Source organism: Leucopleurus acutus (assembly GCF_964270905.1).
Source record: "Leucopleurus acutus genome assembly, chromosome: 14".
Classification (NCBI taxonomy): domain Eukaryota; kingdom Metazoa; phylum Chordata; class Mammalia; order Artiodactyla; family Delphinidae; genus Leucopleurus; species Leucopleurus acutus.
Genome location: NC_139156.1, coordinates 16,140,103 through 16,166,636, shown reverse-complemented (window position 1 = coordinate 16,166,636; position 26,534 = coordinate 16,140,103). Strand labels below are relative to the sequence as shown.

Here is a 26,534-nt window from a genome sequence, read left to right as displayed (position 1 = left end):
ACTCTGCCACTGTAGTGTGAAAGCAGCCACACAAAATACATAAAGGAATGAGAGTGGCTGTGTTCCCCAAAAAAAGTTTATTGACAGAAAGAGGCAGTGAGCTGGATTTGGCTTCTGGGCCACAGTTTGCTAATTCCTGAGCTAAAGGGAAAGTAACGGTGAGTGGGAAAACAAAATATGTTCCAGGTAGAGGAAACAGTATGTGCAAAGCTGGGAAGGGAACAAGAGAATGACTTCTTGTTGGTACTAACAAACAGATGTTCAATACTGATGAGGATAAGGACAGTACTATATCCTAGCACTTAACACAGGGCTCGGCACCTAGGAGACAATTAATTAACATTTGTTAACTAACTATTGCTGAAATAAAGAAGGAGAAGGCACAGAGGGAGAAGCAAGGTTACTAATGATCTTCCAAGCCATGTTAAGCCATCTGAACTCACTAGGCAATCCTTGAGGCAATGGGAAATCATTGAGAGGTTTGAGATTTCCTTTGTAAAAAAGATGATCCTAACCACAGTGTAGGAAACAGACTAAAAGGGAAGCAAAAAAACAAAACAAAACAGTTTAGAAGCCCTGGCAGTTTGCCAGGAGAGCTGATAATGGCTTGGACAATGGTAGCAGCAGTGGGGATGTAAACAGTAAATGGATTTGAAAGATATTAAAGAGTTAGCATCAAAAATATTTTGTGACTGGTTACATGTGTGAGGGAAAGGAAAGAAGAGCCAAGGGTAACTCCCAGGTTCCTGGGTTGGAAAATCATGTGGATGTCACACTCATCATTCATCTCAGGAACATCAGAGAAGCATATTTGTGGACAAGATACATGAATCAGTATTGGACATATTATAAGTTTGAGGTGTCTTTGATACTTGTGTATCTGGAGCTCAGCAAAAAGGGTTGATGATAATTAACTTGAAGGTCCTGCAGCACACTACTGGAAGAGTTAGGATCACCCAGGGTTATAATAAAATAAGAACAAAAAACATCTTTATGACATAAAGAGAAGGCTGCCAAGGAGACAGAAAAGATTGGCCAGAAAGTGGGGAGGAACACCAGGAAAGTACAAGGAAATGAAGCCAAAAGAACAGAGCATGTCAAGAAAGGTAATGGGCTTAGTGTGTCCATACTGAAAATTCAAGCAAGGCTTAATCTGGGAAATATCTACTATATTTAAGGATGCATTAGCAGTCTGTAATGGAATGCTGGGGCATTAGAATAAATGGAGAGGAACAGAAGAACAAAGCATGTGAAGAAATGGAGAACAAGCACAGATGATTCTATAAAGACATTTTTGGTTGTGAAGAAAGGGAGAAAGGAGATCATAGGAGTTTTGATGTTTTTAAGATATAATATTTAAATGTAGAAAGAAGAAAAGTCAGTAAAAAGAGGGAGGTAAGAGATAAAGAATAAAAAGGAATAATCAAGAAAGACCCTGAGAAGGCAGAAGAACACGGGATCCACAGTAGGAGTAGGGACCACAATTTGATTCAGAAAGAATAGGACCGTTTCTTCCATAATAACAGAAGGAAAAGAGAAATGACTGCAGATGCAGGCAAGTTCATAGGACTGATAGCAAGAGGTTGAGAGAACTGTCACCTGACAGCTCCCTTTTTTTCTGTGAAGTAAGAGGTAATCGCCTGACAAGAGTAAAGAGCAAGGTGAGAGGGAAGATCAGAAGTGTGAAGAAAGCAGTAAGGTTTGGAATAATGCTAAGAAGATGGGGAGAAGGCTCTGACTAAGGACATATGGTAGGACTGGAGGTGCATTAGGATTCCCAGTTGAGGTTGGTTGCTAACCATGAATTTATAGCAGCATCAATCTGGATGATCTTGAGGATTTCTTCAGCAACACTCAGCAGCCTGGGTGTTGGTAGGGTATGAAGAAGAAGGTATCTGGATCCAGCCTGAATCCCGGCTCTCTCAGGTAATGTCGTAAGTAGAATTTAGCTAAATGGCTTTATAAGAAGCCAAGGAATAGGACTTCCCTGGTGGCGCAGTGGTTAAGAATCCGCCTGCCAATGCAGGGGACACAGGTTCGAGCCCTGCTCCAGGAAGATCCCACATGCTGCGGAGCAACTAAGCCCGTGAGCCACAACTACTGAGCCTGCACTCTAGAGCCCACGAGCCACAACCACTGAGTCCACGCACCACAACTACTGAAGTCCACATGCCTAGAGCCCGTGCTCTGCAACGAGAAGCCACCACAATGAGAAGCACGCACACCACAACAAAGAGTAGCTCCCACTCACCGCAACTAGAGAAAGCCCGTGTGTAGCAACAAAGACCCAAAGCAGCCCCAAAAATAAATAAAATAAATTTATAAAAAAAAAGAAAAGAAGCCAAGGAATAATGTTACCTCCTGACCTTGAGCTACATACATGCAAAAATATAGACATAGATACATATCTATCTTTTAGAAGAAAACCTACTGTGTATAAGTAATAGAATTTGAAAGCTAAGGAATGGATAAAAAACTACAATCCATTCTGTCTTATAAATAGCTACTGCCAAAAAAAAAAAAAGAAAAAAACTACTGCCAATATTCAGGGGATATAAACTTTGATTTTTTAGAAGCCGTGATGGGAACTACAAAGAAAACCCAAAATAAGTTCAAATGAAGACAGGAAGTAAAGTTTTTTTTATCTAGTAAAATATAAAATTACTCTTATTTAATGCAACAATTGCACTTAAAAACAGAAACAAGATAGAATCAAAAAGCCTGTTGATTAGCATAAACAGAAGTTGCTCATTTTATACCTTTGATGCTGCTCCTGTATCTGACCTGCAATTTTCACTTTGTCCAATAAATTCTGAATTTCAGTTTTTTGGCGATTAATAATTTCTTTATATTTTGATAATTCATCTTCTGTTCTCAATCGTTCATCTTCTAGACATTTTACCTATCAAATAATCATAATTGAGTTAAACTACGAACACTATTTTCTTGTTCTTTATTAGCTATTTCAGACAGTGGTTATATATTAATAATCTAAGCTAAATTCTGAAGCAATATTAATTAACATGAAGAAAATATAATAGGAAGTTAACAGTCTTGGGTTTCAGTCTCAGGTTTCTCATGATTTAGTCATGGGATTTTTAACATGCCACTTCATTCTGGCTGAATCTCCATTTTCTCATCTGAAAAGAGGATGTACCTTCCCTATCTGCCTCAAAGTACTGGCATGAAGAACAAATAGAAAGGTACATGAAAGACTTTAAAGAAGAACAAATAGAAAGGTACATGAAAGACTTTAAAAATTATTAAGTGATCGCAAATTCAAAGTGGTTACCTAAAAGCCTATTTCTAAATAAATGAAAGATATAAAATGATAACATATTTCACACTTAATTAAAAGGGCAAATATTCTTAAAATGAGAACCATAACACTGGAAAAGATTTAAGAGGTTGTTAGAAATTAAAACTGTATACAAGGGACTTCCTTGGTGGTCCAGTGGTTAAGAATCTGCCTTCCAATGCAGGGGATGTGGGTTCAATCCCTGGTCAGGGAACTAAGATCCCCCATGCTGCAGGGCAACTAAGCCCATGCACCGCAACTACTTAGCCTGCGTGCTCTAGAGCCCACATGAGAGCCCGCAACTAAGAGAGCCCGCATGCTGCAACTACTGAGCCCGCGTGCCACAACTAGAGAGAAGCCTGCGTGCTGCAATGAAGAGTCCACATACCACAACGAAAGACCCCACATGATGCAAGGAAGATCCTGTGTGCTGCAACTAAGACCCAACACAGTCAAATAAACAAATAAATAAGCAAGCAAGCAAGCAAACATTTTTTAAAAAAACTGTATACAAGACTATTAAATATACCTAGGAGAAATGTAAAGGTTTTCTATTATTTTCTTTCTTCTTTTCTTTTCTCATTAATTAATTTTATTTATTTATTTTTGGCTGCGTTGGGTCTTCATTGCTGCGTGCAGGCTTTCTCTAGTTGCAGCAAGCAGGGCTACTCTTCGTTGCGGTGCACAGGCTTCTCATTGTGGCGGCTTCTCTTTGTTGCGGAACACAGGCTCTAGGCACGCAGGCTCAGTAGTTGTGGCTCACGGGCTGTAGAGCACAGGCTCGGCAGTTGTGGCGCACGGGCTTAGTTGCTCCGTGGCATGTGGGATCTTCCCAGTCCAGGGCTTGACTCTGTGTCCCCTGCATTGGCAGGCAGATTCTTAACCAATGCGCCACCAGGGCAGTCCCTTTCTATTATTTTCTGACACAGCTCTAAAGCCCATGTAACAGAGGACCAAGGATAACTTATAGATAAAGCAAATGTGCTGTGAAACAGGAATGTTTGGCAAACACTTTAAAGGGACTGAAATGGAAGACACTTTTATTTCTCTAAGAGTCAATTTTGTTGCTAGGGAATTGACATGCTACTATTTGATTTTGGAATATTTCTATATAAATATCCTTTCCCCAAGATTTAAAAATCAGAATGAGTACAAAATTAAAGATAGTTATCCTTCCTCTGGAGTCATGACTAAAGACTGAATTACCTTTGTTCTCAGTGTTCGTAGCTCATCCATGCCCTCCTTAAATGTCCTCTTCAGATCTTCTAGTTCCTTTATTTTGGCATGATGCATCTTTTAAAAAGTTTAAAAGAAACCACAAATCATTATATACTAAACCAGATCTAAAATTTATTACCTGCTCCTTCCAGAAGGCCTTAGAGTAGCTGACAATAAGTACTTGTTGTTTCTCTCCTCTATATTATACCATCCAAGGTATACAAAGAACAAAGCTACTCACTTCTAGCTGGTCAGATTTTTCTTGCATTTGTTTTTCAAGTTCTCCTTTTGTGACTCTAAGCTTGGCATCAAGCTCATTTGATTTAATTTCTTCTGATTCCTAATGGGAAAGAAATGACAAAAGTATGACAATTTTTAAAGTTTTATGCTTTGAAATGTGAAGAAGGCTTTTGCAATTAAGTTTCCTCATCATGAAATACATAGCTCATGTATGTAAAATTGATGACTGTATTCAAAGATTTTAAATACGTCAATTTTGCACCAACTAGAAGAGCATACTTAACATATATAACATAATAGAATGGGCTCTTTTTTTAAGTTATACATTTTCTTGTACTCTTCATTCTTCTAACGTTTTCTAGTGTTTTTATTTGGTTAAAAACTTCTCTAGTAAGATCTCTATTTAACCTGCAAGTACTTTAACATAGGAAATAGCCTGTATTTAATTTAGCTGTCCTACCAAATCTATTCCACACTTCGAATATTGTAGATACAAAAATTTATGAAACAAGAGTACTGATATCTGGCATAATTTGTTACTAATCTATTCAAAAATTTAAGCATACCTGATATGTTTTTATCATATCCTGACAATTTTTCCGAATTTGATCTGCTTCTTCCTTTGCTTGAGTTAATTTTGTTGTTGTCTCTTTGAGTTTATCTTTGGTTTCCTGCATTGACAAAAAGACAATGTGAGATGATAGAAAATATATATTGGTCTCTGTCCCCAGTTCCTGGCACAGAGCTCCTAAAACCCTTGTAATTTTTTAAGTGATAAAAACATCAGGAGCATCTCTTGTTCTAATACTGGTCTTTAACCTCTGTTCCTGCCACAGAGCTCCTGAAATCCTCATAATTTCCCAAGTGATAGGAGTGTCTTTTGTTCTACTGAGGCTGACTCTGACTGGACTTCTGGATGACAGCTGGTCCCCAGAAAGACCAAGTCATGGTTAGAAGCTTGGAATTTTCAACCCTGTCCCCCATTCCCTTGAGAAGGCAGAAGGGTAAAAATGGAGTTAATGATCAATCTCAAGCCTATGTGATGAAGCCTCCACAAAAAAACAAAAGTATGAGGCTTGGGGAGCTTCCAGATGGTGCACACGTCCAATATCGGGAAGGTGACACACCCTAACTCCAGAGGGACAGAAGCTCCTGCACTTGGGACCTTCCCAGACCTCACCTTATGTATCTCTTTATCTGACTGTTCATCTGACCCTTTATAATGTCCTTTAATAAACTGGTAAAGGTAAATAACTGTACTCATTCCCCGAGTTCTGTGTGGTACTGTAGCAAATTTTTTTTTTTTTTGCGGTACGCGGGCCTCTCACTGCTGTGGCCTCTCCCGTTGCGGAGCACAGGCTCCGGACGCGCAGGCGCAGCGGCCATGGCTCATGGGCCCAGCCGCTCCGCGGCACGTGGGATCATCCCGGACCAGGGCACAAACCCGTGTCCCCTGCATCGGCAGGCGGACTCTCAACCACTGCGCCATCAGGGAAGCCCTGTAGCAAATTTTTGAACCCAAGGCGGGGGGGTTGTTAGAACCTCCAATCTATAGCCAGTTGATCAGAAGAACAGGTGATAACCTGGGCTTGGGACTGGTGCCGGAAGTGGGAGGTGGGGGAAGTCTTGTGGGACTGAGCCTTTAACCTGGGGGATCTGACACTATCTCTGGATCGATAGTGTCAAAACTGAGTTAAGTTGTAGGCCACTCAGCTGGTATCACAGAGAATTGCTTGTTGTGGGGAAAAGCCTTCTCACATTGGTAACCAGAAGTGACAGAAGTGAAGTGTTCTGTGTAAAAGTAAAAGAGACACAAAGGGAAGAAACCCACAGTAGGGAGAACTGGATTTTTCCCTACACTGAAGGAAAACTGGGTTTTTCCTTTACAGACAGCAACAAGGTTGGCATAGTGATGTGATGAATGGTGAGAACAACGACCAGACAGTAGAGAAAGCTCTTGTCGTAGCACTGCCACTGGAGTCAGATACTATTTTAGTAATAACATTTTATGCTTCTGACAAAAAACTAAATGTGGCCTGAACAGTTAATTGATAGTCATTAAATAAAGTTAAATTTGATAGAGTTTTCATCAAATCACTAGAAGTTACTAACCTGAAAAGACAAAAAGAGCAAAGTGTTTAAGCAGTTCTTTGTAGATCCATATAAAAGTCAATTGTTTGGTTTATGGCCAAGGTATCTATTCAAAACTTTTTTACAGATTCATGCTGCAATTTGGTTTCTGTTCCTAACTACTCTCCTAAAATAACAATTCTGAAGGTCTGCAGGGACTACTTTCTCATCAAATCCAATTGCCTTTTCTCATTTCTTCTTCTTGACTTACCTGTTCCAGTTCTGATCACTCCTGACTCTGAATAGCCTTCCTCTGTTTACAAGACAACATACTCCTGTTTTTGCCCACTTCATCATTGCCTTCGCCGTCTCCTTGACTAGCTAGACTTCCTGTGGTGACTGTCCCAGTACAGCCCTACCCTGCAGCTCCAACGTTCTCCTTCAGAGTACCCATCCAGTCCCATAATTTGGGCTATCATGTGGATTTCAAATGAGAGTTTAGGTATCATCTCCTCCTAGTAGCTTCCTTTCAGAAAGGGGTAGAAGTTGCTATTCTGCCTTCCCATAGATAGAATCCAGGGAATCCCTAGATTGTAACACTTGGTACATTGTACAACAGCTTACATGCTTCCCCCACTGAGGATACAGCTTCTGGATAACACCTAGCTCAGTAGTTGCCACATATTAATTGTTCATGTAATAAATGTTGAATTAACGAAGGAATACCTAACATAAACCTTCTGTTCTAGTTAGGTTGGTTTTCTCAAACACCAAATATTCATCTCCCTTTTCTCTCTTATCTTGCTGTTCCTCCACTTGGAATGCCTTTCTTGTCATCTCTTAATGTAAATTGCATCTATCCTTCACACACGGCTTCTTATACATCATTTTGTTTTTGGATAAACCTACCATACAATTAAGTGCCTACTTACATACTTTCAGTTGCAGGTCTTTTAAAAATAATTTCACTTATATTAAAACTGTGTTACTTTTAAAATTTAAACATTTGAAGGCTTTTTCAAATATTGTTTTTTAAAATATGAGAATATTAGCTCAACAAGAAGGAGAGAGAGATAGAGAACAGAACTTTATCTGTTTTACCCCCCCACTTCTATATCATCAATAACTAAAACAGAGCCTAATACATAGTAGGTACTCACTTCATTTATTCAAAACATAGCAATTGAGAGATTCCTGTGTCAAATACAATTTCAAATGGTTTGTAGCCCTGTGTGAGCCCTAAGGATTGTTGCCCCTACTCCTTCTGGCAGTTCTTTCTCTGCCCATATAGTTTCCTAACACTCATTTGCTGATCAGCAATTAGCTCAGAAACCTACCATTCTCTAACCTATCTTTGACCACTGTCAACAGACACCTCTCCCTACAGTTTTCTCTGATATTATAATATACAAATATCCAAAGGTTAACAGTTCTACCAACTTAGGATTATTTAAAGAGATGCCAATGATAATTTAAATATCATTAAGCCTATTTTTGAAAATGTGGTAACTGTTATAAATAACATGGCTCTTTTGTTTAAATCATATTTCAAAGTTTTTTTTTTACTTCACATTCTATCATCTTCAGATTTTTATTACTGCTTATACCAGTTCAGTTACTGCTTAAAATTATGGCATCAGGTACCAGCCTTTATCACCACTTTTTATTATATTGTTTAATAATATGATATTCATTATACACAATACCAATAGAATTATATTCATAATAAACAGATAAGGAAACTTTCTTTGTTATGTTTTTATTTAAATAAAAATTCATATTTCTTGATTATAAGAATTGTATCATCACTAACATTTTTTTAAGAATTTCCAGAGTTTACTTTCAATTTTGATAACCTACATATTCTCCTCTTCCCCCAAACCTGACAATGTTTAATATAAAATATAGAACACTAAAAATGCTTAAAGAACAAAGTCATTGGGGGGTTAAAAACAATGAATGATAAAACAACATTCTATCCAATTTAATATGTAAATCATGCAAGGAAGTATCTTTTTATGATCACCAAATATTCAGGCCCAAGCTATCCTACAGGAGTCACTAAGCTTTATGCCTCATTAATAACTATTACTGCATGTGCTCTTAAAACTGATTCTAATAATTTTTCCACTGTATTACAGTACTCACCTTGTGTGAATCCATTTCTGCTTTTAATTTGTTTTGTGCCCATTTTACTTTAATGATTTGAGAGTTGATATCTTCCTTTAATTTGTCTATTTCTCTGATGAGTCTAGTAGTTTCACCTTCCTGAAATAATATCACCAGGTCATATTTTTCATTTAAACAACCAACCAATCATTTGTGTATCTTTTATATCTCAAGATAATCAATGCAATAACACTATAATTCAGGGCTAGCACATTACGGCCTATAAACTGCCTTAAAGTTCAATTCATAAGAGGACAGTAAAAGCCTAAAACCAATTAACAGACATAAGGTGATTAACATTTATATTTTAACCAACTAGTACACTGTGAGTATAAGCGTACCTTTCCGATTCTTCTCAACTGGCTGACATTAAGGTGAAATATGAATTAAATTGGTTTTGCCAGAATTCTTGAGAACAATGACAACATTCCTGAACTAAAAGTTAATTAATAAAAAATACCATTGATTACCAAGAAATGATAACCTACTGGACACAAGACTACGCCATGAGGATGCTAGTTAATAGCAAGGATTCTAAATAGCACAGTAATTAAATCTCCTTGGACAGCATGTAAGAATATGTTTTTCTACAAGTAAAATATAAATTCTATGATGTGTAAGTAAGTGTTACATTAAGATTCTGGTCAAAGTATACTTCTGGCTCAAAAACTACTCACATTTTGACACACCATGTACATCTTTTACCAAAATAAAATCTTCCTTTGAAGCACAAAGTCATTTCTTCAACATGCAGATTTTAAAAGAAAGTTTTTAAAAAGATCTGTCTAATAAACAACATGTCAGTTTCTCATCTTTTCATAGGAAAAACTTTTTGCAGCTAAGTAACAAGATATTGGAATTATTAAAGCATTCTTTGAAGGTAAACTAAGAAAAACAACTTTATGTTTAACAGTGGTTTAACCATGTTAAGTTATGATTATTTGATTAAATAAGGAAAAGCAAAGAGAGTAAGTTTCAAATAAGATACTATATCAAAAGTTATACCTTTGTTTCGTACAGCTGGTGCAGCCGTCCTTTCTCCTGAGAAAGTTGCTTAATTTTGTTAGTGTTTTTCTCATATTCTTTATTTGCATCTCTAAGTTTTTTTTCAAGTATCTCTTTTTCCTTTCGAAGGTCTAAAGATTCCTTCTCGCCTCTTACATACTTCATTACCATTGCTTCTTTTTCCTGGCGTGCCTCTTCACATTTCTTGTTGGCCTTTGAAAATAATATCTAGCATTAATAAAACATATTTTTCAAATAAAAATTAATTAAAACAAATAATATTTTCCTATAATATCACCAATGTAGTTTTTGGTCTTTTACACAAGATTTTCAGGACCTGTGTCATGAAATTTTAAAAAAGAGAAATGATACAATGAACAAATTAATATCATTAATATTTGCTTCTTCCCTTTCCTATTCCTTTTCCTTTAGCTAATATCGTTGCTATTTTCTGTTTACTCCTTCAGATCACTTTTCCACTCTTTCCTAGCCCACTCTGTGCTCTGGGAAAGTGACCATCAGGGACCATATCAACAAGTTTCTTTGCCCTCATACTTCCAGTTGGGTTTGGCCAACAGGAGGCACTAAGCAGAAGATTAGGACGGTAGGCAGAGAATGAGATCTGGCTCCTCCAGAATCATACACTGTTCCTGTCAGGTGACCTCTCTATGCAACTACCTTCTCTGGGTTGTACTAGCTGCACCGTCTCCTTATTCCTTTAGCCCAAAGAGTGATAATGGCTCCTCCAGCAGCCCCAGGATCCTGCATTTTCCCAGGCTGGACTCCCTAAATCTCACCCATACCTTTGTAAAGAGTCCTTTTATGAAATTCTCCCCAAATCACCAGTTTCTGTTTTCTGTCAGGATCCTGAGTCTATGGCTGACAATTTCTAAAATCTATAATCTTAGCTCCCTCACAAAAAAGTAACTAATATGCTAATTAGTGATCGCTGGGTTCCTCTGTATGAAAAGTATTTGGCATTTTAACAAGAAATACCTAATTGGATTAGGTGTGACATCTACCTATATACTAACTTAAAATTCTCTGTAACTATAAGCTGGTACTCCATACTGTGAAATTTCATACAATGAAAACTTCTACAGATAGCCCTTCATTTAAGTAAATTCATAGTTTGCAAATATGATGAAGCACATACTTATTTTACAGAAGATGGATCCTTAAACTTTAAGGATCTTCAATGGCATCTAGTGGTAAACTCCAACTAATACTATAACTGAATTGAAGTAGGTTTAGCATTAGGATAATGTGGGGAAACCTCCTATGCTCTGATGAAAGTGACTGACAAAAAATGTTTCATGAAGTTCTGCTACAGCTGATAAGCACATCTAGTAACCACTCAAAATACTATACATATAAGTGTTTTTAAAAATCATCCAATTGGGATTTTTCCCCCATTGAAATAGCCTACTAATTTTCAAGAGAAATTAAAGAAAACACTGGAATAGGGATGGCAGAGATCCCTGAGGATTTGATGACATGCTTGTGGACAAATGATTGACAAAACCGTGATGGAACTGGCTGACAGAATTAGCTAGATTTTTAGATAATTGAATAACTGTACTTAGAAAAAGTCAACTAATGGTAATGTCAACTTTAAAAGAAGTCCAGTTCCATGATAACTTAATGCTTAGATAATGGATTAGCTTTTGGGAACACGATGAAGAATAAGCCATGGTAAGTCCTGGAAGAGCTCACTACCTAGTAAGAACAACACATAAACGAAGATTATGAAACAATTTCTAGTAGATGAATGTACAAAGTTCTTTGAAAATACAAAAATACTAACAGTCCCAGGGAAGGGTTGGCATGAAGGGTGAAAGATGCTATTTGTACTTGAACTAGGTGCTATACTTGAGCTAGACACTGAAGGACTCAGTAAAGGGATCAGTCAAGGAAAGGAATTCAAGCTAGAGTGGTTATCATGTGGTTATTTTAGGCTCAAATGCCTAAAAGTATAAAATAGCATGATATATTTAGAGGACATTAAATTATTCTGTAGTGATTAAATTTGGTGTGTTGATTGCAGTGGAGAGGAAGTAGTTATAAAACAGAAAAGGAGGTAGAGATCAGATCCTGAAAGGAAGAAGGACTTCTCTTCTTGTCATGCCAATGATTTGAGATTTTATCCTACAGGCAAAGAGAAGCCAAAGACGGATTTAATAAAAGGTGTTTTAAATTTTATTAAATTAAATTGTGTTTTAAAAAGATACCTGGTAGCAACATGGAAACTTCACTGAAGTTAAGAGATAAGAAGCAGAAAACAGATAATTATAATACACGAGATAACATATTACAAGGTTCTTAACTACAGGAGGGGATATGCACCAGAATGTCCTGTTACCCAGAGTCATCCCTGAATCAGCTGCAAAAGAATAACCTGGGGTGGGACTTCCCTGGTGATCCAGTGGTAAAGAATCTGCCTTCCAATGCAGGTGATGCAGGTTCGATCCCTGGTTGGGGAACTAAGATCCCACATGCCACAGAGCAACTAAGCCCGTGTGCCACAACTACTGAGCCCGCATACCTCAACTAGAGAACCCGCGTGCTGCAAACTACACAGCCCATGCGCTCTGGAGCCCTCGTGCCACAACTAGAGAAGCCTGCGTACCACAACTAGAGAGGAGCCCGCGCAGTGCAATGAAGAGCCCGCGTGTCGCAACTAAGACACGACACAGCCAAAAATAAACAAATAAATTAAAATTTAAATAAATAAATAAAACAAATGGATTTATTAAAAAAAAAAAGAATAACCTGGGGTGCTAAAAGTTCACATTTCTATATCCCACCCCAGATAATAGCAGCACCTACTTCACAGATTGTTGGGAGTATTAAATGAGATAACTGACTACTCTTTAAGCTTCTACTGAAAGTCAGTCCATTATGGCACAGATAAAGAGGAGTCAGTAAAAGTCTTCGGATTTGACTAGTTTTAAGATGTTTACCATTGACTTGGATGAAGATATGAATAACATAATTGATAGGATTCAATAGTCAACTAAAATTAAGATAAACTGTAGAAGTAGTTCTGCTTCTCCAAGTATGGCAGATGAACCCTCCCCATTCAAAACACCTAAAATTTTAGATGAAGTACAACAGGGCTTCCCTGGTGGCGCAGTGGTTGAGAGTCCGCCTGCCGATGCAGGGGACATGGGTTCGTGCCCCGGTCTGGGAAGATCCCACATGCCGCGGAGCGGCTGGGCCCGTGAGCCATGGCCGCTGAGCCTGCGCGTCCGGAGCCTGTGCTCCGCAACGGGAGAGGCCACAACAGTGAGAGGCCTGTGCACCGCAAAAAAATAAATAAATAAATAAATAAATAAATGAAGTACAACAAATGTTTTTTTAATGCACAGTTGAGTTCACAAGAAAGTATGGGAGGGCTTCCCTGGTGGCGCAGTGGTTGAGAGTCCGCCTGCGATGCAGGGGAGACGGGTTCATGCCCCGGTCCGGGAAGATCCCACATGCCGCAGAGCAGCTGTGCCCGTGAGCCATGGCCACTGAGCCTGTGCGTCCGGAGCCTGTGCTCCGCAACGGGAGAGGCCACAACAGTGAGAGGCCCGCATACCGCAAAAAAAAAAAAAAAAAAAGAAAGTATGTCAAATTTCAGGGCCAAAAAATCTAATTAGCAGCAGGAATCCAGAATGCTTCGTTAGGGCTGAATACTTACCGATATGAGGTCATGTGGGGCTGAGGGAGACATGCTACAAAGTCCCTAAGAATTTATAACTAACTCTACCCTCCTGTAAATTTGAGGTTCAGATACCTTTTACGTATCTGTTCTGAGAAATGGAGAAACCTCAAACTGGAAAATTAAACTGGGGAGTGTACACATGTGTGTGCAGGAACATGTGCACACTCATGCTAGGAAGCTATTTCTAAATAAAACTCACCAGGTTTGGTGACTCTAGGTGAAGGGTAAACAAGTGTTCATTTTACTATTCTTTTACCTTTTCTACAGGCTTAAAAATTCTCAAATCAAAAAGTTGAGAGGAAAAGTTAGGGGAGAAAAGGAATGAAGCCAATCTAGAAACAACTGAATGGAACAATCTCCAAAATCTACATAATAATACCCACCTCTTAGGGTTATCCTGAATATTAAATAAGTGAATACTTGTAAACCGTTTTCAGCTACTATTATTAACCTCACCTACACTCATCATTAGAGAGGAAACAGATACAGAGTACTGAGTGTAGTATGTTGCCATTTGTTTAAAAACAGGGGGGAGGATGGGAGGAATAAAGGAAATATATACATGCTTGTCCATGCAACAAATATTCTGAGAAGGATATACAGGAAACTGGCATCAATGGTTGCCTCTGGGAAGGGTGCGGAGTGGGAGGAAAAAGTTTGGAAGAAGACATGTTTTACTGTTTGAACTGTTATTGTGCACATTTTACTATCATTTTGTTTCTATTTTAAAATATAATTCCAAAGAATATATATAAATATTTAAATTTATTTATTTATTTATGGCTGCGTTGGGTCTTTATTGTTGCGTGCAGACTTTAGACGCGACGAACGGGGGCTACTCTTCGTTGCGGTGCGCGGGCTTCTCATTGCGGTGGCTTCTCTTGTTGCGGAGCACAGGCTCTAGCTGCATGGGCTTCAGTAGTTGTGGCATATGGGCTCAGTAGTTGTGGCTCATGGGCTCTAGAGCGCAGGCTCAGTAGTTGTGGTGCATGGGCTTAGTTGCTCTGTGGCATGTGGGATCTTCCCGGACCAGGGCTTGAACCTGTGTCCCCTGCACTGGCAAGTGGATTCTTAACCACTGCGCCACCAGGGAAGTCCCCAAGAATACACACACACACACACACACACACACACACACACACACACACTTCTTCTCTTATAAATTTATTTATTTTTGGCTGCACTGGATCTTTTTTGCTGTGTGCGGGCTTTTCTCTAGTTGCGGACAGCGGGGGCTACTACTCTTTGTTGCAGTGCCTGGGCTTCTCATTGTGGTGGCTTCTCTCGTTGCAGAGCACGGGATCTAGGTGCACAGGCTTCAGCAGTTGTGGCTCGGAGGCTCTAGAGCACAGGCTCAGTAGTTGTGGTGTATGGGCTTATTTGCTCCACAGCATGGGGGAATCTTCCCAGACCAGGGATCAAACCCGTGTCCCCTGCGTTGGCAGGCGGATTCTTAACCACTGCGCCACCAGGGAAGTCTCCAAGAATATATATATTTTTAAAGCTCACTAAGTTATTCTAATGAAGCTATGTTTGGGTCCACTAAAACCAACAACTTCTTAATGTCTTATCTTCTACATTTCTCTTTAATTAGTATAAAAGGTTTGAGAACTGATAGTGTAAATTTTAAATATATAACATTCCTAATGCTCAGGGTAAGCATATTGTAAAGAATCACAGGAATAAAGGTTGAAGTTTTTTGTTGTTAGCATGCATTTATGTATTGCTTTAGCGTTTTTTTTTTCTTTTTTTTTGCAGTACGCGGGCCTCTCACTGTTGGGGCCTCTCCCGCTGCAGAGCAAATGCTCCGGACGCGCAGGCCCAGCGGCCATGACTCATGCGCCCAGCCGCTCCACGGCATGTGGGATCTTCCCAGACCGGGGCATGAACCCATGTCCCCTGCATCGGCAGGCGGACTCTCAACCACTGCGCCACCAGGGAAGTCCCCTGCTTTAGCATTTTTTAAATCCTAATCCTAATACACACTAATGTCCAAAACTGTCTAAAAGGTTACTTAATATACAAAGAATCATCAGAAAGTTAATAATAATAATGCCTTGAAAAATACCTGTTCCATCCGATGGGCCATCTCTTTGTGTAATTGCTGAATTGCATTTTTAGTTGCAATGTCTTGAGCTAGTACTTTATCTTTGGAAGCTTGAACTTCTTTATTAAGTTCCTCTATTCTTGATTCTAACTGTAAAGAAAATTATTTCCAGATTATTTTTATAGTTATAACAAACAGACCACCAATATTTCAAATAAATATAAACAATGTAAACAAGCATAAAGATGGCAATGAATATACTTCAGCCATAGAAATCAAAAGTAAATGTTAGCAATGTTCTGATATATCAATAGAATTAAGTCAGAATAAATCTGAAGCAGATTCTGATAAGATGGATGATAAGCTCTAGAGTAATTACCAATGAAATAATTCAGAAAATATCATGAAAAAAATTTTAATGTTACATATTTACTTAATGCAAAATAAAGCATAAATGAGACACAGGGAAACAAAACAGAAACATACAGAAAGACATACAGAAAACACAGACACAGAAAATTAAAAAATGGTAGACAAAAATCGAACTGTCAACAGTAACATTAAATGAGAGTAAATAATCATATCAAAAGGCAGAGATCTTCAGACTGAAATAGAAAACAAGATCCAGACTGGAATAAAAAACAAAATGCTGTTTACAAAGGTACTTTAGGGAATTCCCTGTCAGTCCAGTGGTTAGGACTCTGTGCTTTCACTGCCGAGGGCGCGGGTTCAATCCCTGGTTGGAGAACTAAGATCCCACAAGCCACGCAGCACAGCCAAAAAAAAAAAAAATAAGGTACTTTAGATTCATCTCATAATGATAAAAGGGTCAATCCAGCAGAAAGGTATGGTAATTATAAATATACATGCACCTAGTAATATAGCACCAAAATACATGAATCAATAACTGACAGAAATGAAGAAGGAAGTGGACAATTCAATAATAATAGTGGGAGACTTCAATACCTCACTTTTAGTAATGAACAGAACTAGAAAGAAGATTAACAAGGAAATAGGAGACTTGAACACAACTATATAACAACTAAATCTAACACATCTATACAACATTCCACTCAGCAACAGCAGAATACACCTACTCCTCAAGTGAACATGAAATATTCTTCAGGACAGAACCTATGCTAGGTCTTAAAGCAAATCTCAATAAATTTAAAACACTGAAATCGCACAAAGTATCTTCCTTTGACAACCATAATGGAATGAAATTAGAACTCAGTAACACAGAGAGAAACTTGACAATTCATAAATATGTAAAAATTAAACAACATCTAAATAACCAAGGGAGAAATCAAAGAGAAAGTAGAAAATAAGGTGACAAATAAAGATACAACATATTTATGGGATGCAGCTAAAGCAGTGTTTAGAGGGAAATTTGTAGTTATAAACATCACTATTGAAAAACAAGAAAGGTCTCAAATCAAAACTAAACTTTCATCTTAAGACACTGGGAAAAAAAAAAAAAAGAGCAAACTAAATCTACAGCCGGTAAGAAAAAGGAAATAATGAAGATTAGAGAGGAAAGTAATGAAATAGAGAATAGGAAAATGGAGAAAAATCAACAAAACAAAAAATGCTTCTTTGAAATGATCAACAAAACTGACAAACCTTTAGCTAGATTGATCACAAGAATCAAAATGAAAGAGGGACAAACTGTCCTTACAGAAATAAATGAAATTTACAGAAATAACTAATTATGAATGAATATTATAAACAATTTAACTTAGATTAAATGCACAATTCCTAGAAAGACACAAACTACCAAAACTGGCTCAAGAAGAAATAGAAAATCTGTATAGACCTACACAGGCATATCTCAAGAGATACTGCGGGTTTAGTCCAGACCACTGTAATAAAGCAAGTACTGCAATAAAGCAAGTCACACAAATTTTTTGGTTTCCCAGTGCATATTAAATTTATGTATACACTATATTGTAGTCTTTTAAATGTGCAACAGCATTATGTCTAAAAAAAACTGTACATACCTTAATTAAAAAATACTTTATTGCTAAAAAATGCTAACCACCATCTGACAACACAGGTTGCCACAAATCTTCAATTTGTAAAAACCACAATATCTTATGAAGTGCAATATGGTGAAGTGCAATTTTAAAAAAGGCATGCTTGTAATAAGAGATTAAATTAGCAAAAAAAAAAATTTTTAACTACTCACAAAGAAAAATTCAGGTCCAGGTGACTACATAGGTATATTCTACCAAACATTTAAATAATTAATACTAATTCTTCACAAATTGTCACCCCCCCCAAAAAAAGGGAACACTTCCCAACTCGATCTATGAAGTCAGTACTATGCTGCACCAAAACCAAACAAAGACATCACAAGAAAAGAAAGCTACAAGAGCAATAGCTCTTATGAATATAGGCAGAAAAATTCTCAACAAAATACTAGCAAAAAATTCTGCAATATATAAGAATTATACTCCATGACCAAAAGGGATTTATCACAGTAAAACTATGTTGGTTTAATATCCAAAAATCAGTTAATGTAATACACCATATCGACAGAACAAAAAACACATAATCATCTCAACAGATGTAGAAAAAGCATTTGGTAAAATTCAACACTCTTTCATGATAAAAATACTCAACAAACTAGGAATAAAAAGGAACTTCTTCAACCTGATAGCATCTATGAAAAGCCGACAGCTAACACCGTACTTAGTGGTGAAAGACAATGCTTCAGAAATGAGAGAAGGATATCTACTCTTGCCACTTCTACTCAACATTGTATTGGAGGGTCCAGCCAGGGAAATCAGTTAGATGAAATAAAAAGCACTCAGATGAGAAAGGAAGAAGTAAAACTCTCTACATGCAGATGACATGATTTTATATATGGAAAATCCTAAGGAATCTGCCAAAAAATTTTAGAACTAATAAACAAGTACAGCCAAGTTACAGAATATAATATAAAAAAATTGTTGGGACTTCCCTGGTGGCACAGTGGTTAAGAATCCACCTGCCAATGCAGGGGACACGGGTTCAAGCCCTGGTCCAGGAAGATCCCACATGCTGCGGAACAACTAAGCCATGCGCCACAACTTCTGAGCCTGTGCTCTAGAGCCCACGACCCACAACTACTGAAGCCTGCACACCTAGAGCCCATGCTCCACAACAAGAGAAGCCACCGCAACGAGAAGCCCACGCACCACTACAAAGAGTAGCCCCCGCTTGCCACAACTAGAGAAAGCCTGCGTGCAGCAACGAAGAGTCAATGCAGCAAAATAAATAAATAAATAAAGTTTTATATACACTTGTAATTAACAATCTGAAAATGAAATTAAGAAAACAACTCCATTTACAATAGCATCAAAAAGAATAAACCACCTAGGAATAAATTTAATGAAGGAACTACAAAAATTACTCCAAAAACTACAGAGCACTTTTGAAAGAAATTAAAGCTCTAAATAAATGGGCGGATATCCCTTGTTTGTGAATTGAAAAACATAATATTGTTAAAATGGCAATACTCTCCAAATGAAGTCTACAGATTCAATGCAATCCCTAACAAACCCAGTTGGCTTCACTGTAGAATGACAAGTTGATAGTAAGATTCATATGGAAATACAAGAAACTGAGAATAGACTATCTTAGAAAAGAAGAACAGAATTTGAGAACTCACACTTCCCAATGTCAAAACTTACTGCAAAACAACAGAAATCAAGATAGTGTGGTATTAGCATAATGAAAGACAAATAGATCAATGAAACAGAACTGAGAGTCTAGAAATAAGTTGATGTATCAATTGGTTTTCAACAGGGATGCCAAGACCATTCAATAGAGGAAGAATACTCTTTAATAAATGGTTCTGGGACAACTGGATAGCCATATACAAAAGAATGAAGTTGTATATCATACAATATTAAAAAAATTAATTCAAAAAGAGTCAAGACCTAAATATAAAAGCCTAATTATAAAACTCTTAGAGGAAAACATAGGAGTAAATCTTCATGATCGTGAATTTGGCAATGGAGTCTTACATATGACACCAACTGCACAAGCAATTAAAAGAAAAAATAGATAAAACTGGACATCATCAAAATTTAAAACTTTTGTCCAAGTACACTATCAAGAAAGTGAAAACAAATCCACAGAATGGGAGGAAATATTTGCAAATCATATATCTGATAAAGGTTTATAATCCAGAATATAAAAAGAACTATCACTACTCAACAATAAAAAAGTTTAAAAATGGGTAGAGAAAATACTTCCCTAGAAGTATCTATTTAAGATATACAAATGGCCAAGAAGCACAGGAAAAGATGTGTAATTTCATTGGTGATTAAGGAAATGCATATCAAAATCATGAGATACCATTTCACAACCATTAGGATGGCTATAATAAAGAAGTCCAATAATAACAAGCATTGGCAAGGATGTGGAGAAAATGAAACCCTCATACACTGCTGGTAGGAATATAAAATGGTGCAGCCACTTTGGAAAACAGTCTGCCAGCTCCTCAGTAAGTTAAACATAGAGTTATCATTTGACCCAACAATTCCACTCCTAGGTAGACACCCAAAAGAAATGAAAGCATATGTCCACACAAAAACTTCTACATCGCAGCATTATTAATAATAGCCAAAAAGTGCAAACAACCCAAATATCCATCAGATGATGAAAGGATAAATAAAATGTTGTATACCTATACAACAGAATATCACTTGGCCATTAATTTAAGTACTGGTACAAGCTACAATTTGATTGAAACCTTGAAAACATTACACTAAGTGAAAGAAGCCAGATATTGTATGATTCCATTTATACAAAGGAAAAGGACACATATTATAGGATTCCATTTATATGAAATGCTCAGAATTGGCAAATATATAGAGAAACAGAAAGTAGACTGGTTGTTCCCTAGGGCTGGGAGGAGACAGCTGCGAGGGGTTGGAGGGAAATGAGGAGTGACTACTAATGGATTCAGAGTTTTTTGTATGATAAAATTTTCTAAAATTGTGACAAACCCTGCACAACTAAAAATCACTGAACTGTATACTGAAATAAGTGAATTATATGGTATGTGAATTATATCTCAATAAAGCTGTTATAAAAAACCCTAAATATTAGTTTACATATAGTACATGTGTACTAATTATCCTTATGACAAAATTATTTAGAGTAACACTGTCCAATAGAAATATATGCCACAATTTTTTTTTTTTTCATTTTTGCGGTACGCGGGCCTCTCACTGTTGTGGCCTCTCCCATTGCGGAGCACAGGCTCCGGACGCGCAGGCTCAGCAGCCATGGCTCAAGGGCCCAGCCGCTCCGCGGCATGTGGGATCCTGCCGGACCGGGGCACGAACCCGTGTCCCCTGCGTCGGCAGGCGGACTCTCAACCACTGCACCACCAGGGAAGCCCCTAAGCCACAATTTTTTAGTAGCCACATTTTAAAAAGCAAAAAGAAACAGGTGAAATAAATGTTTTATTAAATCCTATAAATATCATATCAACGTGTAATCAACATGAAAAACTGAGCCATTTTATCTTTTTTTGTACTAAGTCTTTGAAATTAAGTGTGTATTTCACACTTACATCACCTCTTAATTTGGACTAGCCACCCTTTAGTGCTCAATAGCACTATGGCTAGTGGCTGCCATATTAAGTGGTGCAGATTTACAGATAAAATTAGGAAAGAAAACTCTGCTATACTGGCTAGCAAAAGAATGGTGAATCGAATTTTCTCTTTTAAAAAGGCACAACCACTAACAAGCTCATGAAAAGAACAGCTCTGGTTCACCTCCATCTATTTAGTCTGAAGTTTCTGGTCATCAGCAGTGACCTGCCTACCAAAATACAGATTCAGGCTACTATTAAGGCACCTTCACACTTTAAAATTCTAAGTTTGGTCTGCATGCAGTAGCCCTTTCCACAGAAAAATCAGGATTAAATATGTAAAATTTTACAAATATGGTCACCTTCCAACTATGTAAAGGTTCATGAAGTATACCAAGGCATAGATAAGTGAAACTTGGTTTTTTATTATATTACTACCAGCTGTTTACTTTTATTTTCATTATATAGCTTTCTGTGAAAGATGAGGCAAAAAGAAAGACTTTTAAGGCTACAATGTTTCTAATCCTTCCCACAGAAGAAAAAGCAGCTCAGAAAGATAAAGAGCAGCTGAGCTTTGCTACCAGTCTTGAATATGAACTTTGTCAATCCAAGCATCACAGTACATTAAAAAAAAAAAAAAGAAACAGAGAAAGAAAAAAAAAAAGAAACAAAGATGAACTTTGTCAATCCAAGCATCACAGTACATTTAAAAAAAAGAAAAGAAAGAAACAAAGAAAAAAAAGAAACAAAGAAAGAAAAGGAAAGGCTGGGGAAGCTAGCTCACCAGATAAAGTCTGAAGAGAGCCAGTCTTCAGTATAGTTCACAAAATACTGAGAATGGAAACATATTAAACTATAAGCTTGAAAACATTCTAATGCCAGATATAAACTTTTAAGTATATACTGCTTCTTCCAAAACAATCTATTTGACTGCCAAACAGTCTTTCCCGCTCAGATTTCTATTATATATAGAATACAGTCACACATATCACATAGAAATATTAATTTATATAAAACAAAAAGATCAACTATGATTCCCAGTTCATAAAAGAGAATGCTTCACATACCAAGCAATCTTCTGCATTTAAAGTATGATTTAACTTACAGAACTTCAATTTACACACAAATATTCAGGAATGTATTTATTTTATATATTGAAGAACAGACTTTAAAGATTTTTGTCTTTTTACCTGTTTAATTGTGTTCATGTGCTGCTTCTCTGTTTCTGTTCTTTTTTTTAGTTCTTCTCTTAAATTGTCTTTTTCTGAACAAATGTCTAAGATAAGTTCCTGATGCTTCTTATTTTCTTTAATTAACCTAAATATAAAAAGGCAGTATCAGTAAAACATAATTAAAAATGACAATGTGTAATATAATCTGTTTGCAGACTAGGGTGTAGATACCTATGATTAAGAAATGAAAATTCCCAAGTAGTCCTTTTGTAATGATATATTATACTTTACAAAACATTCTCTGGCCAGTCAGGCTATTAACTTTTTCCTAGAAATTTGTATTATTTCAAATTAAGAGAAATATAATCAGATAAAGAAAACCACACACTTTTAAGTTTATGTCTACAGGCATATGAATTACGTAGTTCATCCCTTCAGCACTGGAATTCCTTCAGGTCAGTCAGTGGCAACCAGGGACAATTGTTCCCCTCCAGGCATCTGCCTGCAGAAACTTTTTGGTAGCCACTACAGTGGTGAGGGTTGCTACTGGCTTCTTGTGCACAGAGGCAGGGATGCTGCTAAACATCCTACAATGCACAGGATAGCCCCAGCATCAACAAAAAATGATCTGCCCCCATATGTCAATAGTGCTGTGGTTGAGAAATCTTGCTTTAGATTTCTAAAATATTTTAATGATATTCTTATAGTTACAAAAGTAGTCAATGTAGAATAATAAAGTTTAAGCAGAAATTTCATTTTGAGTTCCCTAGAAAAATATAAATAAAACCTTAAAAATTACCTGTAAAAGTACTCAGAACTATAAAGTAAGATACCTAAGAGGGTTAACAGCTAATATTTTAGGATTACTAGCAACAGCTATTATTTGACATTTATTGCACAATTACTATTTACTAAGTTTAGCTTTAAATGCATTATTTAACACTCAGGTCTATAAATTAATAAGTCTATGAAATTATTATTATTATGCTTTATGAATTTGAAAACAAACCAAATCTGAAGCCTAGAACTTATTCCAGGTTATATAGCTAGTAAGCGGTTGAACTGAGATTTGGACCCAGGTCTAATTCCTTGCCATCTTCTCCTTTGAAGATCCCTCATTTACTCAACAAATGCTCACTGGGTACCTACTATGTACCTATATTAGTCTATATGTTGGGGGTACATCAGCAAACTGTCCCTGCCCTCATGATGCTTACATTCTAACAGAGAAATTAAACAATAAATAGATATATAATGAAATACCAAGTTGTGATTAAGTTCTATTAAGAAAACTAAAGGAGGGCAAGAGGACAGGGAGAGTGACTTGAGCTGTGATTGTACATAAGGTAACCAGGACAGACCTCTCTGAGGAGGACAGTAATGCAGTGAGGAGGAAAGTCATGAAAATGTTTGGGAAAAGAAAAAAATGTGTAGCATGCAAGTTTCTTCAAGCCTTTTATGGCACAGGGGTTTAACTTTGTTTATGTACATGATTAAGGTGTACACTCAATTTGTTGCAAAAAACCTAAAACACAAGAATCCTGACTATACCTCGAAAGTAAACAATTTAGGGAAGGAGAAGTGAAGAACAGCAAGCCCTGAAATTGTTCTTCTTACATGCCAAATGCATATCCTGTACACAAATAACTGTTCTTAATTAAGAATTCTGGTTGGGACCTTGGACAATGATATTGATGTTAGAAAATAGAGGAATGGATGTATAAACAAAGCCATTTGGAAATACATGCATTCATGAAAATTTTAAGCCAAAGGAACTGAAAGGTAGTTTTCTTTACAGAAAATTAAATGAAGGCAAAAGAAAAAAAATGAGTTGTTTTAGAGCTAACCTTAATCACAAAGCATTTTATTTGAAATTTAAAATATTACATGTATGGGTTTCCCTGGTGGGAAACCAGTGGTTGAGAGTCCGCCTGCCGATTCAGGGGACACAGGTTCGTGCCCCGGTCCGGGAGGATCCCACGTGCCGCGGAGCGGCTGGGCCCGTGAGCCATGGCCGCTGAGCCTGCGCGTCCGGAGCCTGTGCTCCGCAACGGGAGAGGCCACAACCGTGAGAGGCCCGTGTACCACAAAAAAAAAAAAAAAAAAAATGACATGTATAACAAAAAATTAACTTAGATTTAAAATAATATTTGACATTTTTATAATGCTTTAATGTCCTCAAAACAATCCCATCAGGTAAGTATTGTCCCCTCATAAAGATGAAAAAATCTTCGTCTTGGAGAGGTTGATTTAACTAAGGAAACAGAGCGTGCAAGTGGTAGTCGGAATCTTCCAACTCTGGGCTTCTGACCAGAACTGTGCTCACCCCAGTCTACCATGTGGCCACTGTTCTGACATGACGGAACAAAAGAGGAATTAATTTTCTACTGTATTCCTAATGTTTTTAGATAAATTTAATAACATGTAACTTGTTCATTTCAGATAACCACATTAAAAAAATCCACTGAAGCCAGACTAATTGGGTTTAACTTTGCCATTTACTAGCATGTGACCTGAAGCAAGTTACTTAACCTCTCTGTGCTTCAAGTACCTCATCTGTAAAATGGGAATAATAATAGTTCATACCACATAGGGTTGTTGTGAGGATTCCATGAGTTAATACATGTAAAGTGCCAGGCACATAATTAACAGCATTTAAGTATTCCTGATATTATTATTAAATCTGTAACATCTTATAATTTACAAGAGAAGCTTGAAAGTGGTTAAGTCTCCAAATCTAAGGAAAGTAGAGGCATCAAGGATGATCTCAAAGGGAAGGTCTAAGAGATAAGCACAGGTAACAGGAAAATGAGGAAGTTACCCTAAAAAGCAAGAATGGCAGAAATACTGATGGTTCAAGTATAAAATCACAGTTTTTTCAATAACAGCAGCATTCCAGTAAAGTTATGAGCAGGAGTAGCTGACATTGGTTTTTGCATAGTATTAAGAAAGGTATTAGATTCTCAAGAGATATTTGTACACTCATGTTAACAGCAACGTTATTCACACTAGCCAAAAGGTAGAAGCAACCCAAATGTCCACTGATGGATGAACAGATAACAAAATGTGGTATGTATACATACAATGGAATATTATTCAACCCTAAAAAGGAAGGAAGCTCTGACACAGGTTACAATATGGATGAACCTTGAGGACATCTGCTAAGTGAAATAAGCCAGTCACAAAAGGGCAAATAGTATCAAAAGCAGTTAAACTCTTAGAAACAAAGTAGAATGGTGGTTACCAGGGGCTGGGGCAGGGGGAAACAGGGAGCTGTTGTTTAATAGGTATAGAATTTCAGATTTGTAAGATGAAAAAGCTATGGAGATCGGTTGTACAATAATGTGAATATACTTAACACTACCAAGCTGCACACATTTAAAAATGTTTAAGATGGTAAATTTTATGTTATGTATATTTTATCACAATTGAAAAATAAAAAAATAGAAAAAAGAAGGGCTCTGGATGCTGAGATTAAAATTCATTGGGTAAACCAATGAAGGGTGAGCTGGCTTGGGGAAGACTGATCTACTGATAATCTGGAAGAGTAAATACTAGAAGCAAGGAGATCATTAAAAGTCAATTGCATATCAAGCAATATTTGGATTATGGTATATTTTCCTCTGTCATCCTCCTCTAGCGTGTAGATTTCCTCCTCCCCTTTCTCTACACACACCCCTCCCATTCCAAAAATTTTTTTACCATTCCAAAAATTTTTTTAAAGTATCACTTTTTTAAAAAGAGAATCCATCTGTATTTTAGTGAAGGCTAGCAAGTTTTATTTTCCTTTATTAAAGGTTATAGGAGTACCTAAACATATGCATCACTCACATATATAAATTTAAAACAAAGAGTGATATAATATTATTAGGAAAAGATAAAATGAAATTAAACTGTTGTTAAAATAGAAATTAACTCCATAAATCCAAGAGAAGTCTAAAAATAACTATGTTCTTATTTACTGAATGACACTAAACCAATTCTTCTGTTCTAATTTTAATTTTTTAAACCAA

General features: G+C 37.0%; 1 protein-coding gene across 1 annotated transcript in view; it reads right to left on the bottom strand.

Annotated features, from left to right (window-relative positions):
• CCDC186 (coiled-coil domain containing 186) overlaps window positions 1-26,534 on the bottom strand; it is a 48,751-nt gene that overhangs the window by 11,961 nt on the left and 10,256 nt on the right. The window contains exons 3-10 of the mRNA XM_082854196.1: window positions 22,540-22,666; window positions 15,778-15,906; window positions 10,001-10,213; window positions 8,975-9,094; window positions 5,323-5,427; window positions 4,758-4,856; window positions 4,505-4,591; window positions 2,760-2,902 (exon numbers count right to left, since the gene is read on the bottom strand). Coding sequence (XP_082710322.1) covers window positions 2,760-2,902; window positions 4,505-4,591; window positions 4,758-4,856; window positions 5,323-5,427; window positions 8,975-9,094; window positions 10,001-10,213; window positions 15,778-15,906; window positions 22,540-22,666 — 1,023 coding nt within the window. The remainder of the gene's footprint in view (window positions 1-2,759; window positions 2,903-4,504; window positions 4,592-4,757; window positions 4,857-5,322; window positions 5,428-8,974; window positions 9,095-10,000; window positions 10,214-15,777; window positions 15,907-22,539; window positions 22,667-26,534) is intronic.